The 18,012-nt window shown below is 58.7% G+C and overlaps 1 protein-coding gene across 6 annotated transcripts; it reads right to left on the reverse strand.

Annotated features, from left to right (window-relative positions):
- Positions 1-6,594: 6,594 nt before the first annotated feature.
- On the reverse strand, positions 6,595-15,928 carry CA1H13orf46 (chromosome A1 C13orf46 homolog). Of its 6 annotated transcripts, XM_042930842.1 has the most exons (9): positions 15,630-15,926; positions 12,475-12,526; positions 11,676-11,763; positions 11,510-11,557; positions 10,550-10,597; positions 9,423-9,490; positions 9,135-9,201; positions 6,867-6,947; positions 6,595-6,685 (listed from the first exon to the last, which is right to left on the reverse strand). In XM_042930842.1, the coding sequence occupies exons 1-9, from the start codon at positions 15,817-15,819 to the stop codon at positions 6,653-6,655; spliced, it is 675 nt and encodes a 224-aa protein (XP_042786776.1). In that variant the 5' UTR covers positions 15,820-15,926; the 3' UTR covers positions 6,595-6,652. The 6 variants fall into 6 exon arrangements, with proteins under 6 accessions (XP_042786776.1, XP_042786788.1, XP_042786796.1 ...); XM_042930854.1 differs by lacking the exon at positions 10,550-10,597 and having other exon boundaries at positions 15,630-15,928; XM_042930862.1 differs by lacking the exon at positions 9,135-9,201 and having other exon boundaries at positions 15,630-15,922.
- Positions 15,929-18,012: the final 2,084 nt, after the last annotated feature.

Here is an 18,012-nt window from a genome sequence, read left to right on the forward strand (position 1 = left end):
CCCAGTGCTGGACAGAACACACAGGCACCATGCTGCAGAAGGGGCTCCCCTGCTTTTCTCAAGGACAATCAAACCCTGCAGACCATGGCCATGCCCCTGCTGTGGGGGAGGGGCCGGTTATGGGAGGGGCAAGAAAGACCCTGGAAGTGAATGTTTCAGGCATTGACAACATGAAATACTTCGGGATGAATCTGATGGAAGTGTGAGTGCCAGAGCGCGTTGCTGCGGGAGACAAAGAGCCAGGCAAGCCCAGGTGCCCCCTTTGTCCCCACTCCAGCACTGGGCTCCCCAAGCCCGTGCAGCCTCCCAAGTGAGCACAGTATCACTTGCTATCCACAAAGGACCCCCTTCTCCCACACCGAACTCCTGGCTCCCGGCCAGGGGAACACGACCCCGGGGAGGCTGCTGCTTGAGCCCACCCCCAGTGGCCGGAGATTGGATCCATCGCACCCTCACCATGAAGATAAAAACTCTTGGATGGTGAAGTTCACCAAGCTCTGCTTCGCAGTCCCTGGCAGAGCGCAGGAACCAGGGGTCTCCGCGTCAGTCAGCTCTGCAGTGGGGGAGCCTCTCAGGACGGAGCCCGCAGCCTGCAGGGTCCATGCTGGCTCCAGGAGTGCCAGAGTGGGATCGCAGGACAGCCAATGCCTTGGTGCCAGAGAATTGGGAAGTGGTGTTCGCACTGCCTGCTCTTGGCTCCCACACAGTGATGGGGAGGTCTCAGCAGAGGGAGGGGGTGCTCTGTTCTGACCTCTGGACACCCGCTGGAGCTCAGTCCTTCGTGCAGGGAACAGATGTGAGCAAAGCTGGGCACAAGCCTTCCCCTCCAGGACCCCTCTTCCAGCAAGGCTTGTGCTGGGTGAGGTGATGGCCCCTCATGCTTTGGGACTGGTACCAGCAGGCATTGGACCTGGGGAGCCCATCACAGTCATGGGCTGGCCGGTGACCCTGCTGGCCCCACACCCCACCTGGATCTGTCTTCCCCTGCTCAGACCTCAGCCCCTCCACATCCAGCCCTCGTCGCTCACTAACCGGCCCTTAGCCAGGGAGCTTAAGTGGCCCCTCACCCCATCATGTGTCTCAAAGTTGGACATTGGTTTGCATTTTGCAAAGAAAACCAGCGACTGAAACAGACGTGTGTGTGTCAGAGGAACCAGGGAAATCACATTTCCCAATAATTTATGTAGAAAACCATGCCAAACAGAGACTGGAGCCCAGATTGCAATGGAGGGGTGCCGAGATGAGACTGAAACCTCAGGCGGAGGAAAACAGAGCAGGGGGGGCTGTCCAAGCCCCTCCTTCAGACCTGTTTCCTGTGATCTGTGTCCCCATCCTCTATCAGGAAGGAAATAGCACCAGGACAGCTTGTACACGACCCCATGTCAGTGGTCAGAGGCCCAAATGGAGGGGACCAGCTCTGACTGGCTGCTGGCTTTGCGGCCCAGCCTGGGAAATTTCCAGAAGGGCTCCTACATAGGTCCTGTGTGTGGCTGGCTTGAGCAATTCCCCCACAACAGAGATTTGCAGGGTGGGTGGGGACTGGGAAACAAGCTTCTCAAGGTCACACAGGCAAGTTAAGTGTTTGGGGTGTGACTGAAGGTATCAGTGCACGTGCCTGCCCCCCCACCCCAGGATTCCACACCTGGCTGGCCAGCGGCAGCCAACGGCGTGGCCCCAGGCAGCCCTGAGGGGCTGTCCCTGGGCTTCAGGTCCAGTCGGTTGAAGACAGAAGCCTGTATCCTGATGGACAGCAGTGAAGTTGCTCTGAAGCAACGAAGACAGAGACGTGATAGCGCCCGGGGTGCCGCTTTGAGAGGGGGGTGCTTAGAATATGAGGCGCAGGACGCAGTTGCCCCAGGGGATGAATCCAGAAGTGGGTGCATGCCCACCAGGGAGGGACAAGGCTGTCTCCCCAGGGATCCAGCAGCTGCGGGATCAGAGGGAGCACAGGGTCATTGGCGTGTGTCTGAGGGACCCTTGTGGGCGGGGCATGAGGACCCTTCCTTTTCCAGGTCCCCAGGGACCTAGATGGAGGACTGGAGGCCAGCGGGGCATCCGGACTGGCTTGGTGACATGGTGGGCGCAGAGCCAGGATGGGGACCTGGCTCCCTTGGAACCTGTGCTCCCTGCCGCTGCGACCTTAGTTTTCTTATCTGTGTAATGGGATTGCCCACTCCCTCTGGGTCTCAAGGCCTTGTCGGAATAGAATTCATCTAACCCTGCAGCCCAGAGGGCACATTCTCCTGCTCCCAGCAGAGGTCACGTTGGTCACAGACCGTCACACCGTGGCCAGGTCCTGGGCCCAGCTGACCCCAGCATGACCCAAAAGTTGTTGAGTGGCTGCAAACCTCCTGCTTTGTGGACACTTGCACCTCCCTGAAAACCTGCCCCTCAAAACAAATGGAGGAAAGACCTTGGGGAGGCCTGGGCCTAACTAGGGCTCATGCCTCCCATCCCGGTCCCCATCCCTCTCTTCTGCCTCCAGGGCTGCCCTCCTCCTCCCCCTCCTCCCAGGACACCTGGCTGGGAGTCTCAGGCAGGCTGTGCTCTGGGGCAACAGGCCAAGGGGACAGGCTCCAGGCATATGCACCTTTGCCTCTGCCCAGGCTCGGGCTGGCCCCAGACGACCCCCCGCGGGTGCTCTCCCTGGTAAGCTTCTCACCTCCCAAGGCCTCAGCAGCCTCCGACCCTCGTGCAAGGGGCAGTTCGCCCTCCCTGAGCTCCTGTCTTTCAAAGCAGACCCTCCAGCTCCCCACACGGCTGGGGACTGGGGCACCTGGCGACACCAGGGCTCATAAAAGGCCTCAGGATGACCGCACCGTGAGGGAGCTTCACCTGTTGTTTTATGGAATGAAATACTTCAGGGCATCGTGGGAAGGATCCATTTGGGGTGAGTTTCCACATGAACCAAGGATTGTCCAGGCCTGGGAGGCACCCAGGATGCTCTAAACAGAGGTGCCAGGGACAGGGCTGGGGGGCCTCGAGATCATGAGGTAGGAGGGCAGGGAGTGCCTGCTCTGGGAACTTGACCACAGAGCACAGAGTGTCTGGGTCACTCCCCTGCCCCTGAACTGATATCCAACAATGCATTTGCATTGCAGCCTCCCCTTTAGTGAATAATGAGAGCTAAAGTTATCTACTAGTAATGAAGCCACTCGCCATCGCCTCCTCTTGGGTGGTGGCGGTGACCTGCCCGCTGAAGGGCAGAAGTGGTGAGACGCCGCACCGAGCGTGCCACCAGGGGGCGCACTGCTCAAGCGCCTTCCGCTTTCCGGGCGCGGTGGGAGAAGCGATCCTCGCGCCGCCCGGATCGGAGGCCAGGGGAGCAGCAAGAGCGGAGACAGGTGGGCGCTGTGACCCCGCTGTGACCTGACCGGTGTCCCCCGGAGTCCTTCACCACCCTCCCCCGCCCCCACCCCACTCAGCTACAAAATGGGTCTGAGAGTAGATCCCAGCTTGTGGGTCGTTGTGGAATTAATGACTTAAAATTTGCAGGACCAATCAGGACGGTTTACTGGGCCTGGCGCAGAGCAGACAACGGCTCTCAGCCCTTGCTGTGACCCGCGCGACATTTTCACATGGCAGTGACCCTGGCAGTGCACCGTGTCCTGGGGCGCCGCCACCACCGCAGGTCACTTCAAGTGACCAGGTTCGCTTCTGCGGAACGACGTGGAGATAAAGGAAACCGCGCTGGCTGCAGTCGTCTGCCCCCCGCCCCGCACTGGAGTGGAAGCTCCTGGAGGCGCTAGGGGCTCATGCCGGTGCTCAGCAAATACTCAGGGGCGGCGCCGAGGAAGGTGCCTGTGACATGAAACCTGGTGAACAGAGGTGGGTGCAGGGTGACCCCAGTCTCATAAACATTGTATGTATCCGTCTCTCTCCATACAGAGATCTTTCTAGAGGAGAGAGGGCACGCTCCAGAGAAATACATTAAAATATTGAGAATCTGCAAGTAACTAGAAGAAAACTTAAATGCTTTTTGTGAGCTCCCATATTACCCACAAGCAAGATGCATGTTGGATTTGGGGGGGAAACACCACTGGAGAGAATAGGCTGGGGGCGAGGCTGCGGGGTGTCTTCAGGAAGGGCCGTGTGTAGCCGGTGCGGCCCCATCAGAGGTGTGGAGGCAGGATGCAGCCTGGCTTGTCCCTGCCCCCGGAGGGCTCTGTAAGCCTCTCTCACAGGTGTCTGAGTAGGAGGGGGCCAGCGGGGCAGGTCAGGCCTGCGGCCAGGGACAACAGAGGGTCACCACCTGGGACCACTGGCCAAGCCTGTTTGTGACAGAAAATGCCACCAGGGAGACTGCTTCAGGGCTGCTGGCAGGCTGAGGCAGGGGACCCAGAGGACCAGGGGGCCCCTGAACAAGGGGAAGCCAGGAGAGGGTTCGCAGGCAGCCGGACGATGGGGTTTTCATTCCCCCCAAGTTTACAGGGCCATCTCATTGCCCACACAGGGGGCGTCCTGTCCTGCCCTCACCACCTGCCAGGTCACTCCACCCTGACCATGCCTCCCATGCTTCCGAGAGCTGGGACGGGGCCGAGGCAGCTCCCCCCGCTGCCAGCAGATGGCAGCCCAGGGCTCAGCCCGGACACTCTCGGTTCCCTCCCGGTTCCAGCAGCGAACGAAAGGCCCCACTGCTGCACGGGCTGCACCTCCCCCGTGGAAGCCTCGGCAAGGGCAGGGGTGCGGCTGGCAGGTGTTGGCAGGTGATGGATGGAGGCTTGGAGCTTTCCTTGTGTGTCCCCACCTTCAAGAGCCACCGCTGCCCCCCCCCCCGCCAGGGGCTTGCTGTGGGAGCAGAAGGCCAGAGCCACAACCACCACACCTGCAAGCCAAGTCCCTCTGGTTACCCCGGGGCCTGCCCTGGACCGGCTCCCCCGAAGATACCCCCAATGACATGTAATGAAAGTACCTCCAACCGTGAGGTTCAGAGGCCCAATGAAAAGTCAAACATGCATCTGATTTGGGAGAATTTATACCCTAAACCAGGGAAAGGTCACAACCAAGCACACGTGGGGTGTCTCTGCTCCCCAGGCCCCTAGAGGCCAGCAGCCACGTGCAATGGCAAGGGACAGACAACGAAAAGATAGTGGGGTACATGGCCAGGGCCCCCCCCCCCAGGCCCAGTCACCCTCCTGGCTTGTGGCTGAGAACCGCTGTGGCCTGTGCTGCTCTGTAGCAAGGGCCCTGGCCCTGAGGCCTGCTCCCCCCATCCTGGCCAAGGGGCAGACCAGCCGTCTGTCCAGAAGCTTCCGAGGCACCCTTTTAGCTGGTGGTAGCAGTGAGGGGTTGGACAGGACAGGGGCCGTCTCTTTGGGGGCTGGGAAGCAGTATTCCACATCTCGTGGTGGGGGGGGCAGGATGGGGATGAGCCGCGGCCCCCAGCCTCCAAGGTGTGGGAGGTCCTCTGTGTATTGCTTGTCTGAACCCCCAGCACATGGGGAGCACTCAGCAGGGCGGCCTTTTCTGGGACCTGGTCACGTGACAGCCCCACCCGACTGGCCAGGGAAGCGGTTTCCGTGATTGGATCAGCTGCTCCGGGGCCTCCCTGCTCTCTGGTGGATGCAGCGAGAGATGGAGGCGCCCGCCCACCTCCCAACCCACCTGCGCACACAGCGGGCGTCTGATTCCTCCAACCTTGGGGCCCCGATGTTCCTCACCCTCAGAGATGCTTGTCGCTGGCCCATGTCCTCTTGCATGCTTGAGGTTGCTTTATGTGCGTGTATGTATGTGCACGTGTGTGTGACCACCTGCCCATGTGTGTGTGTGTGCATGTGTGTATGTGCATGTGTGTGTAGGTGCACATGTGTGTATGTGCACGTGGGTGTGACCGCCTGCCCAAGTGTGTGTGTGCATGTGTGTATGTGCACGTGTGTGTAGGTGCACGTGGGTGTGACCGCCTACCCACGTGGGTGTGTGTATGTGCACGAGGGTGTGACCACCTGCCGGCGTGGGTATGAGTGTAAATGTGCACGCACGTGTGTAGATGTGCATGTACAGTGTGCACTTGTGGGTGTGTGTGCATGTGAGTGAGTGTGAGCCAGTACATCTGCTGGGTTCTCAGTCGCAGGTCAGACCACATGAAATTGAAGTTCTTTGCCCACTTGGCCTGTGGCAGTTTGCTGAGACCTGGATGATGGACGCAGGACTCCCCACCCTTTGCTCAGCCTCCCTCTGTGCTCTCCCCCCGCAAGCCCCTCCCCCTCAAGTCCCTACCCCCTCAAGCCCCTACCCCTGGAGCCAAGCCGGATGAGGCAAGGCCCTAGTGCAGCCTCTGGCGCTGGGAGCTCCCACTCCAGCTGCACAGATGGTCTGCTTGTGGCAAAACTCACCCCCAGGTCCTCAAGGAACAATGCCTACCCTGCCTCGGGGCCCCTTGTGTTGGGGCTTGGACCCCTCAGGTATACCTGGGGCCAAGTCTAGGGCTGCGTGGTCACGGCCACCACCGTGCACATGCGACCTGGGTGGGGGGGGGGGGGCGTCAGTCATCTGTCACTGAACTCACCTCCCTCCCTGCAGTTACATTTCAGGGAGTGAGATGCATGGAAGGAAGGGGTAGGGATCCCTCCAGAGGTACCAGAGAGAGAGAACACCTTCTGTTCATGCTTTATTGTGTCTTTTTAAAAGATGGTGTCATTGCTCACCCAGCGGGTCAGTGGCTCACACCTGGGTGGTCATCGGGGCCCTGAAATGGTTCAAGTGGCGTTTCTTAGAGCTTCCTGTCTGCGTCCCCTGTCCCTCCCTCCCAGGTCTCTGTGGGACCAAGAAGGCCAGGAGATCAGGTGAGCAGCCCAGCCCCCTCTGTTCTGCTTCCTGTCCCCTCTAGATGCCCCCTTGGCCCCCAGCCCTGTCCTGGTGAGAACTACCTCGTCCAGAGCTGTTACACACTGTCCTTGGCCTTCCTTCTGGTGGAGTAAGGGATGCAGCACACCCAGCTGGTCCTGGTCCTAGGGGCCGACAGCGGGCGGAGCGGGGGAGAGACAGGTGCCGCCCCCACTGAGCTCAGAGCCCAGGGCCACAGGCAGCACCCCTGTGCCCCAGATGCATGCTGCCCATCAAGCCCAGGGGGCCCGGGGCCCGGCACCCACAGCCAGACTCCTGGGCAGGCTGGCTGGCCCTCCCATCAACTGCCTCCCACCCACCCAGTGCCTTTGTCCTCTGCGCTGGGAGGCCTGAGCCAGAAGGGGCCCCTGAACATGAAACACCTCAAAGACCAGCCGAGCCAAACCACTCCCCTCTGCCCCACGCCTACCCCTGCCCGTTTCCAGAACACCACAACTTGAGTTTTTCCCCAGTGGTGGTCTCTGGGGTCTCCACTTCCAACTGAGGCTGCCTCTGGGATGGGTCAGCTGCCCCCCTTCCCTTTGCAGGGACCCCACAACTCGGTGCTGAAGCGTCCCACTGGGCAGTAAGCAGCAGCTGGCCCACAGGTGCCGAACCCCACCATCTGAACAGGCCCGAAAGAGCCTGGACAGAGAAGCCATGGCTCTGAGAACTGTGAGGGCAGGTGAGCAGGGCAGTGGGACAGATGGTCCTGACACCACCTGGTGGGGCGTGAAGGCCAGGCCCACATGGAGGGCCCCCCCTACACCCCCTTCCCACTGTCCAGCAGCCCCCCAGCACACAAGCTTGGTTATGTGCCAGCCCTGGCTTGCGGGTTTTCTGAGGCCACTGAGTCAGCAGGTAGGGAGCTGAGACCATGAGGCCGAGTGGGTGACTTTGGGATTGTCTGGCCCGGGGGCGGGAGGTGGGGGAGGCAGCAGGTCAAGCCACTGCGCTGCGCCACCCGTGCGGCTGAATCCATCACCACATCCGTTCAGAGACAATGAGAAGCATGGGGGCAGCCTCGATTTGGGGTGTGACAGGGCGGCCCTGACCTCCTCCAGCCTGGATCTGGGGGTGTGACAGGGAGGCCCTGACCTCTTAGCAAACGCTGGCATGAGTAGACACGGGCAGGGACATGGGAACGTCTGAGGTCAGACTGGGTGACACTCCCTCACAGAACATACACACCTGGGGGAAAGTTTGTGGTAATAACAACACACCAAGTAAGCAAAGGCTTCGGGGCTACAGCTCAAAGCTACTGATGCGGGGTGGAGGGGGAGTGTGCCAGCGAGAGCTCACGAGGGGCCCGTGTGCCCCCGTGCCGCCCTCCCTGCTCCCAAGAGGGGCCTGGGTGACTCAGAACCTGTCCTTTTCATGAGCTGTTCCTCACTGGGCCAGTTACTTAGAAGGACAGGTACCAGCTTTAGAACAGAATATACTTTTATCTAAATATCTGTTAGAATTTCTTTTAAAAAATGTTTGAGCTAAATAAGCCAAGATAGTAACATAGTTGTTAATTCCAAGTGGGAAGTTGGATAAATTGCTATTTTCTTTTTGTGTTTCTCTGTATTGTTTAAAGTAAACCAAGGGTGCCTGGGGGGCTCAGTCGCTTGAGCACCCAACTATTGATTTTGGCCCAGGTCATGATCTCACTGTTCATGGGTTCGAGGCCCGCGTCATGCTCTGTGCTGACAATGTGGAGCCTGCTTGGGATTCTCTGTCCCTCCCTCTCTCTGCCCTTCCCTCTCTCTCTGTCTCTGTCTCTGTCTCTCTGTCTCAACAATAAACATTAAAAATATTTTTAAATAAAAAAGTAAATGGGGCGCCTGGGTGGCTCACTAGGTTAAGCATCCGACCTTAGCTCAAGTCATGATCTCACGGTTCATGAGTTCAAGCCCCATGTCGGGCTCTGTGCTGACAGCTTGGAGCCTGGAGCCTACTTCAGATTCTGTGTCTGCCTCTCTCTCTGCCCCTCCCCCACTTACAGTCTGTCTCTCTCTCTCTCAAAATGAATAAACATTAAAAATAATTAAAAAAAAATAGGTCTAGGGGCCCTTGGGTGACCTAGCAGCCTACCCAGCACCATTTATGACCTCAGGACTTCATGGGGGTTGGCTGGCCCTACCCAATCTCTCCCCTAAGAGGGTGTAGGTAGTCAAGACAAATGTGTCTCCTACCCTAGCCCTGGGGCTCGGCCTGCGTGGCAGAGACACTGGCCAGGTGATGGGTCCTCCCTCCCAGTGACCTCTGTGGCCAAAACCCCAAACTGAGAGGCTGGAAGGACCCTCACAGCAACACTTCCCTCTCACCTCTGCCTCCTCCCACTTCACGGTCTGGCCAAGCTGTTGGCTGATGGGATGGGGAGAGCGGGTCTTGCTGTGGGGTGAGGGGGCCACAAGGTAAGGGTCATGCCTGAGTCCTGCTGCTCACGTCTCAGCCCCTCCGGGCTCATCAGTGCTGGGTCTCTACGCACACAGGTGAGGGGGGGAAGGCACGCAGTGGGGTTCTGCCCATCCTGCATGAGGTGGGGCCAGCAGACACCATGGTAGAGGAGAGCCCCCCATGTCTCCGTGTATAAACCCATAAGCATCACTCACTCGTCTTCTGATGAACCCCCCATGTCCATCTGGGACTGCTTCTCTTCTTTCATGGTGCCTGTGACCACCTGTGGGAAGTGGGAGGAGCAGTTTAGGGGACAAGGGAAGGGAGGCAAGCATAGCCACTAAGGCCGGAACTGATGCACCTGCCCAAGGATCAGACGGGGGCCCAGAAACTGTGCCGGCACTGGGCATCTTCCCATGAGTTTGGGCACCGTGAAGTGAAAATTGCCAATCGGGGGACCCTGGCCAAGGAACTGTGCCCTCGATGTGGGCCACTGTGACTTCTGGACTGTAATCCCAACTCTGCCACTGGGTGACCTTCCTTGAGTCCTTAAAACCCGTGGTGCCTCCAAGACAGCCTCGTGAGTAGCTAATAACGAGCATTCTTTACTGTACGGTGTGTTCTGAGGGCAAAGACTTGGAAGAGGTAATTAAAAAACAATCCCTGGGTAGCAGCTTAAACATGAGAGAGCTGGAAAACTTGCAGAGGTAGCTGCCCATTACAGCTGAGAACTGGAGGACATTGTGGGACGCTTGTGTTGGGGCCAGACAGGCCTTTGGTCAACCCCTTCATTTCACAGAAAATGATGATACTATGACGATGAGGATGAGGATGGGGACGAGGTGGCAGTGGTGGTGGTGGTGATAATGGTGATGGTGATACCTGCTACTGAGGCTTTCTGGGTCTACGCGCTATTCTGAGAGCTTTACAGAACCACCCTGGGATGTGGGTGCCGCTAAGATCCTCATTTTGCGAACGAAACCACCGAAGCACTGGGAGGTGTGTACTCAAATACTTGAGTATTTACTGGCAGAGCCAGACATGGAGGCCAGGTCCTTGACTCCCAAGCCTGTGCCCTTCATTCCACCCGAGCATGATCCCAGAAGAGGTTCTTAGGGCCTGGGGGTACCCTGAGGGTTGAGCCGGGCCCTAGCATCTCTGGTGATGCTGGAATGCATGCAGGTTGGAGGATAAGGAGGGGGCAAGGGTGGCCTTTGGACCCCTGCCTCTACCTCAGCCTCCAACACATGCATGTGGGGCAGGTCCCCTGGACAAGCCTTGTGGGCCCCGAGCACCAGCATTCCCGGCAACAAGCCTGGCTCTGTCGTCTGAGGGCTTTTACCTCCTCCGCATGGTCTCCCAGATCAATCTCCACAAACACAGATGGTTTCTGTGAATGGAAACCAAAGAGGTGTGGATGGTGGGCTTGGGTGGGCTGGAGAGGAGAGGAGCCTTCCTGGGAGGGGCAGTGGGCTCCGGGCCCTGGCACAGCTAGGGTCTGCATGACCACCCCCAGGACCACCACCGGTGGCTGTGCTCAGTGGGGGCTCCTGAGGAGCTGGCAGAGAGCTGCTGGCAGTACGGACGGCAAGGTGCCCACGGCCAGCTCTGGCAGAGAGGAGGGAGGGGTACGGCCTCCCCTCTCCCCCTGCTCACTCCCTCAGTTGCCCTGTCTTCACCTGTCTGAGGATGCCTCAAGGTGATGCCCAGAGCTGCGGCATCCCCTCTACATCCTCTCCAGACCTGCACGTGGCCCCACAACCCTCCTGGGACCCTCACCCCATGCCGGTGAGGACTTACACTGAGGTGTGGAAGCAGCTTGACCCAGGAGGGGTTTCCAGTGGGAGTGCTTTAGTGAACGCCACAGGTATTTGTGGGTGAGCTCCTGGAATCCCAGGGACCATCTGTCATAGGCCCAGCTCCCCCTCCCACGTGGATCGGGAAGGGGAACGAGAGCCTTCTTCCTGTGGGATGTGGCCAGTGGGGATTCCTACCGCAGCGCACATGGATCTCTGGGCAGAGCGTCAGGACATGGGACTGGGGACACTTCAAGGCTGGGCTTTCCACGGCCACCCCCGTCAGGTCCCAAAGGCCTCAGGCAGCCACGTCAGGAAACAGGGGTGCCCAGCACCAGCTGGGAGCATGGAGCTTGAGCAAAGGCTCTTGGGTAGAGGTCGTGCTCGGTCCAGCCTACACGTGGTCCCGCCAAGGTGACCCCGGGCCCACGTGTTCAGCCTGCTCGTGGCCCCACAGGACTGTGCCTGTTAGCCCTCTCTGTTTGACAAAAGTCAAACGCTCTTGCCTCTTTTCCCAAAGGCTCATCCAGCTTTATGGACTCCAACTCCGGTTCCTGGGGAAGACACCAAACAAGTAAATAGCAGGGCCCGAGGACGACGGACGTGTGTCCACACTACAGGCGTGCCCGGCCCGTCCTCCCGCTCCTGCCACTGGCCTCTAGGTGGCCTCACCGCCGGCCCCGCCCAGCCACCATCAGGGTCCAACTTCCTGAGGGAGTCCTGATTCTTTTCCTGCTTCTCTTCCTCTGGGTCTGCCTTACTGTGGGAGGAGCAGGGACAACGGGTCAGCATCAGTGCCCTGAGATGCAGCTTTGGGCTGGCGCTTTCTCCCCCTGGGTGTTGGGAGGCTCGGGGATGCACCCCACAGGACAGGGAGGGACAGGGTGTGGAGGACCTTCCGCGTGCCTGGGGGTGGGAGGGTGAGTGGGCAGAGGACGAGGCAGAGGTGTCCCTTGCTAGGCATCGAGGAGTAGGCGGTGTTACTCGAGGCTGGTTCTGTGGCGCTGGGGGTGGCGCTGGGGGCCTCTGTCTGTGGTGATGATGGTGGTGCTGGGGGGGTGTCTGTGGCAAGGATGGTGGCGCTGGGGGCAGTGTCTGTGGCGATGATGGTGGTGCTGGGGGGCTGTCCGCCAATGATGCTGCACATCCACATCTTTCCCAAACAGTGAGACCTCTGGCATGACCAGTGGTCTGGAGTGAGTGGGAACGTTTGCTAAGACAGGTGCCAGCTCCCAGACTCCAGGCCATGGCCAGCTGGGGGGCTGCCTGGGGAGGCAGGTGCTGTGGGGTGTGCGGCTTGCGGCCCTGGCACTCCCTCCCACCTTGAGCCGTCGGGGTCTTCTCAGGACACCCCAGGACTCCTTTGGGGTCCAAGCGTCAACCTTGGGGCTGGCCCCAGCCCCCACCCTGCTGTGCCCTGTGTCCTCCTCACGTCTCTGAAAACCACCTGTGCTGGACAAAGACCACTTACCAGCTGGCATCCTCAGTGTCACTCTGTAGGTCTCTTCCCTGGTCCTCGGACTCTGGGGAGGAAGGGGCAGCGATCGTCGTCAGAACTCCTGGGCCCGTGGCCGCCCTGCGAGCACTGACAGCGCATCCTACAGGCATTGAGTCCGGGAGGACATTCCAGGTCCCATTTCCCCGTGGCCACATCCAGGCCCAGAATGCTAAAGGTGGCCGCTTCCCTGTACCTGCTCCCCTTCCTGCCAGCAGCTCGGCACCCCGTCCCCCAACCCAACACACATATGGGGCCCAAGATCCAAATGCAGTCCTGCTGCGGGGGTGGAAATTACAAAGCCTTAAATTGTCCTTCGATAGGAGGCCTTGTGGGGTGCCTCGGAGCACCCTGATCCTGCAGGGAGGATTTTCTCACAGAACTTGGTGGTGTCCTGTCCATGTGGCTCCCAGGCCTCAAGGCCGGGGGCCCCTGTGGACCAGAGAGCTGATGGCTGGGCTCCGGGAGACAGCCTGCAGGCTGCTTCTGCGTGGAGACCAGTAGAGTAACTGGGTCTCCAGCTCTCCCATGCCATCCCTGCCCCAGGCCTGGCCTCTCGGGGCCCCCTGCCTCATGTCAGGAGGCCTGCCTGGAGGGAGACCCATCTTAGCCAGGCCTCCCTGGCGCTCAGTGCACACAGCCTTGGCTGTGTTGTTTGGGCCCTTCTCAGTGACTCATGAGCCCCCTGTGGCTAAGAACTAGGGTCTTCCTCCTCTCATCCGTCGCACCCACACCGGTGCAGGGACTGATGCTGATGTGTGCTCGGGTCTTCAGAGAACATTTCAGAAGCTGGTGGCTCTCGAGACGTCCTTTGGGCTAAAAAGGCTCAGCCCAGTCCCCACCTCAGAGAGAAGGACTCGAGTGATTCAGAAGCAGTAGTTTTGGGATTTTAAAATTGACTTCTTTTGGAAAATCTTCAGCAGGCCCCTACCTGTAGGCACACGTGTGTGTGTGTGTGTGTGTGTGTGTGTGTGTGTGTGTGTGTGTGTTTTAGAAGACACGGCTGATCCCTGTACCTGCTGCTCCCTATGATACGTATCTGGCAAGAAGAGAAGAATCACTAAAAAGAGAGACATGATTTTTTTTCTCCAAAGTAGACCCTCTGGGGCATATGTCATACGGAGGAATATTAATACTTATGTGTCTGCTGGTCTCACCTCCTTTCCCTCTTCTAAGAAAGCTCCTGAGATTATCAGGGCTCTGGGCGTACGGGGCAACCAGTGACACCTTAATCCGAAGGGCTCAGCCAATGGCCATCCACCAGGCAGAGGCCTGGGGGCTGAGGAGTGTTGCCTCAGAGCTGAGTGGGGTCTGAGGTCAGAGAAGCGGGGCCTCCAGAGGTTTAGCAACAAAGGGAATAGAACGTTTCCTTTGGTTCTGCTCTTCAGCCGAGATGTGAACATCGTCAAATGTTTGCAGATTATTTTTGGGGTGTGAGACAGCCCCTCGGGGCACAGTGGGAGTTGGGCCTCAGCCACCTCTGGGAAGTAGGAAGTCGCATAAAAGGCACTGAGCTGCCTGGGGAGGGGAGACCCTCTTAACCGGTGTTGATCCTGTGATGGGGGTCAGAGGCCTGACTTGGCCTTGCAGCCTGGCTGTGCCCACCCTGCTGACTTTATCCCTTGGAGAAAGCCCGCCTCTCAGGGGCAGCCCTCCACTTCCTCTCTGGACACACCCTCCCTGGAGCACCAGCTCGGTGGAGGGACGGCGGTGGGGGGCAGGAGGGGCGGCAAGGCAGGCCTGGGCTCTGGAGTCCAGTGGGGCATCGTGGACACAGCAGCGTGAGCCAGGCAGCTCCTGTGGTGGGTCCCATGCTGGCGGCCGGTGGCTGGATTCCTGCTGTCCCCTCCTACACCAGGCTGGTCCTGGGGCCGGCTTGGACCTCTCATCTGCAGACTTAGTCTGGCCGCCCCTCACCTGGAGCATTGGGCTAGCTGGCCTTTGTTCTGCGTCCATGGCATCTCAGTACCTGTGGGTTCGGGGGGCACCTGCCTCATTGCCCTTGCTCCCTGAAGGTGTGCAGAGGTGTGTCCTGGGCACCTGGCAGGGCCACCTCTTCTGGTCTCAGTTTACCATGTGGACAGTGGGACCGGAGCAGCCCTCCCCACTGCTCTCCATCCTGCAGGCTCCAGTGAGGCTGAGCCCCGCTGCTGAGTGGTGTCTGAGGCCACCTGGGAGCCACGTGGGGATCTGCCATCCATGCTGTTTCGGGGAAACACTGTGGTGCTGGCGGGAACATCCAGAAATAGCGGGCACCGAGCCTGTCCTCTCCTGCAGCTGCCCCGTAGTGGTGGCATTATCAGGACACGTCTACTTGCTTCTTTGGGGAATTTTGCTCCTCTCAAGTGAGCCTCGAGTGAGACAGGGTCGCCGTGTTCAGAGGCTTTGGGGGACAGAGGGTAAGAGCCCGGCGGTGGCTCTGTGCTGCTGGCCGGCACCCCTTCCCCCGAAACAACACTTCTTTGGATGTTTACACTAAAAGAACAAATATTTTTACACCCCTACCTCTCAAAATCATCCATAGGTCTTGAACAAACAAACCACATTTCCTGCTTACTGGGTTTCATTTCCAGAGTCCTGACCTCAAAAAGGGCCGCTCGCTGGGTGACCTTCCCAGGAGAAGCAAAACTCCTGGGGGCCCTGCAAATGACTGAACCAGTCCCCTCATCTCAGCCAGCTCAGGGCCCTGCTCCTCTGGGGAGAGGACCACGAGACACCTACCCACTGGGGAGCCCAAGTGGCTAACGTCAAGGAGCGTCCATGCAAGCACTAGGTATTCCGCACCCCTGCCCCTGCCCCGCCCACGACCGCGTGTTGAGGGATATCCTAGGTGGCAAGAACTGGCACATGTAACGTTACCTAGCTGGCCTGTGTCCTGTCTGCCGGCCCCATGGGCTCACGGCTGACCTGGCCCGGGAGGCCCCCAGGTTCCCTGAGAGGGACTGACCCTCACGCTTCCCGTGGCCACGGCCCGCCTGGCCCCCCTCCTGACCTCAGCAGAGCTCACCGCGGCCCACTCAGTGGGCCCTGCCCTCGGGCTGGCCTGGTTCTGTCACCTGTAGACCCCGGCCCTTTTGGGTGTGGGCAGGGGCGGCGGGGCCAGGCTGGAAGGAGGGGCGTGGCTGGCCTACCCAGCTCCCTGCTCAGCTTCTTGACGCAGCGCAGAGGGTCCCCCTTCTGCAGCAGGCCACCCACGCTCCTGCTGCGCTGCAGCTCGACCATCTCGCTGGCCGCCTTGAGGTGTCTGGGGGCTCCCCCCGATGGAGGGGCCCCGGGGCCCGGCCTGTGCCTCCTGTGTGTGGCTGTGTCCTTCTCCATCATCCTCCCTCCGTCAGGGCTCCAGAAAGAAGAGGGACGTGGGTTCCCGAGTGCGCCCTCAGACGCAGAGCATAGCTTCCAACCTCCGTCCGATCCAATGAGCAGCCCAGTGTGCCCTGCGGGCCCCTGTTGCCAAGTGGCCCCTGTGACATCACTGCAAAGTCAGAGGTCAGCCCCACCCCCACCTGAGAAGGAGGAGGCTGAGGCCCCTCCTTGTGGACACGGCAGCACTTGTGGTGCTGGGGCCTTTGGACGATTTCCTCGTATTGAGCATCTTTGTCCTGTCAGGGACATGTCATTGTGGACCAAACTCAAGCAAAGGGACCAGGGGCTCAGAGGGGAGGGGACAAGCTGACAAACCCGGTTCTGCACCCCCCCACCCACCGCCACTGTCAGTCCGCTCATGTGGCCGTGGAGAACAGCAGGCAACCGGGACAGATAACACTTGTCCCTCACAGTCTGGGCGAGGACCTGGGACAGATGACACTTGTCCCTCACTGTCCGAGGACCCGGGACGGATGACACTTGTCCTCACAGTCCGGGTGAGGACCCGGGACGGATGATACTTGTCCCTCACCATCTGAGGACCTGGGACGGATGACAGTTGTCCCTCACTGTCCGAGGACCCGGGACGGATGACACTTTTCCCTCACAGTCCGGGCGAGGAGCCTGCTCCCCTGGGACTGCTCTCCTGGCCTGCGTGCCGCCTCCCCGTCCCTTACTCACTTGTCTCTCTGCATGTCTGTGTCCTAATCTGTTTTTCTTCTTTTGAGTCTAGTTGACACACGTTACATCCGTTTCAGGAGTACAACATAGTGACCCGACTTCTTCCTGCCATGCTCCCCGCACACGTCGTCCACTGTCATTGGCTTTATTCTGTTTCATCCTGGACTTGTCCACTTGGTAGCTGCAGGCCTGCACCTCCCCTGGCAGCCTAGTTTGTTCTTTGTATTTAGGGGTCTGAGTCTGCTTAAATGTTTATTATTATTATTATTTTTTTGACAGAGTGCAAGCACGAGCAGCGGAGGGGCAGAGAGAGGGAGACACAGAATCCGAAGCAGGCTCCAGGCTCTGAGCTGTCAGCACAGAGCCCGATGCAGGGCCTGAACCCACAAACCGTGAGGTCATGACCTGAACCAAAATCTGACACTTAACTGAGCCACCCAGGCGCCCCAGATTCTTTTTTTTTGTTCGTTTGGTTTTTTTAGATTCCACTTATGAATGAAATCATATGGTATTTGTCTTTCTCTGACTTATTTCACTGAGCATAATACACTGTAGGCCCACCCATGCCATCACATATGGTGCATCTTTCTATGGCCAATACTCCGTCCTATACAGACACATATGTATCCATTCATCTGTGACAGACACTTGGGCTGCATCCCCATCTTTGCTATTATAGATAATGTAACCATCAGAGTGTGTGCGTCCCTTTGAGTATTTTTCAACTCTTTGGGTAAATAGTGCAATTGCTGGGTTGTATGATAGTTTTATTTTTAATTTTTTGAGGACCCTCCACACTGTTTTCCAGAGTGGATGCACCAGTTTGCATTCCCACCAACAGTGCAAAAGAGATCCTTTCTCTCTGCATCCTCACCAACATCTGTTGTTGCCTGAGTGGTTAGCCATTCTGACGGGTGAGGTGGTATCTCATGGTGGTTTTGATTTGTATTTCCCCGATGATGAGTGATGTTGAGCATCTTTTCATGTGTCTGTTGGCTGTGTCCTAATCATACGGGATTAGGGCCCACCCTCGTGACTTCATATAACCTTAATTACCCCTTTAAATGAAGATCCAATCTCCAAATACAGTCACAGTGTGAAGTGCTGGTGCTATGAGTTTTTTGGGGGGGGTGGGGGGTGGACACAATTCAGCCCATAACACAGCTTGACAGAGGACATCTGGTGTCATCCCAGCACATGCTTATCTGCAAACTTCCAAGGCCACGGGGACAAATCACAGTATGTGCTTCCCCTGAGCAACCAGTTGATCATAAATATTCAGAATGGGGCAAATGGTACTCCCTGGCTCCACACGCACTTCTACCCCGTCCGAAACTCTTCAGAGCATCTCCGCTGACAGGAGGGCTCAGGTCACCCAGCCGAGGGGCCGGTGCAGGTGCTGGTGTGGGGCCTAGATTCCCGAGTGCAGAGGGCTAGTCTTGGAGAGGCCAAGGGACAAAAGCCAGGATG

The sequence above is a fragment of the Panthera leo genome, chromosome A1 (genome assembly GCF_018350215.1).
Source record: "Panthera leo isolate Ple1 chromosome A1, P.leo_Ple1_pat1.1, whole genome shotgun sequence".
Lineage (NCBI taxonomy): Eukaryota > Metazoa > Chordata > Mammalia > Carnivora > Felidae > Panthera > Panthera leo.

What these genes read in the sequence shown, in the direction of transcription:
- CA1H13orf46 (XM_042930842.1), bottom strand. Translation starts at nt 15,819, where the DNA reads ATGATGGAGAAGGACACAGCCACACACAGGAGGCACAGGCCGGGCCCC. An exon ending in TGGGAGACCATGCGGAGGAG is followed by an intron (nt 9,491 to 10,549) that starts GTAAAAGCCCTC and finishes CACTTCCCACAG; the next exon opens with GTGGTCACAGGCACCATGAA. An exon ending in GGGGGTTCATCAGAAGACGA is followed by an intron (nt 9,202 to 9,422) that starts GTGAGTGATGCT and finishes CTCACCCCACAG; the next exon opens with CAAGACCCGCTCTCCCCATC.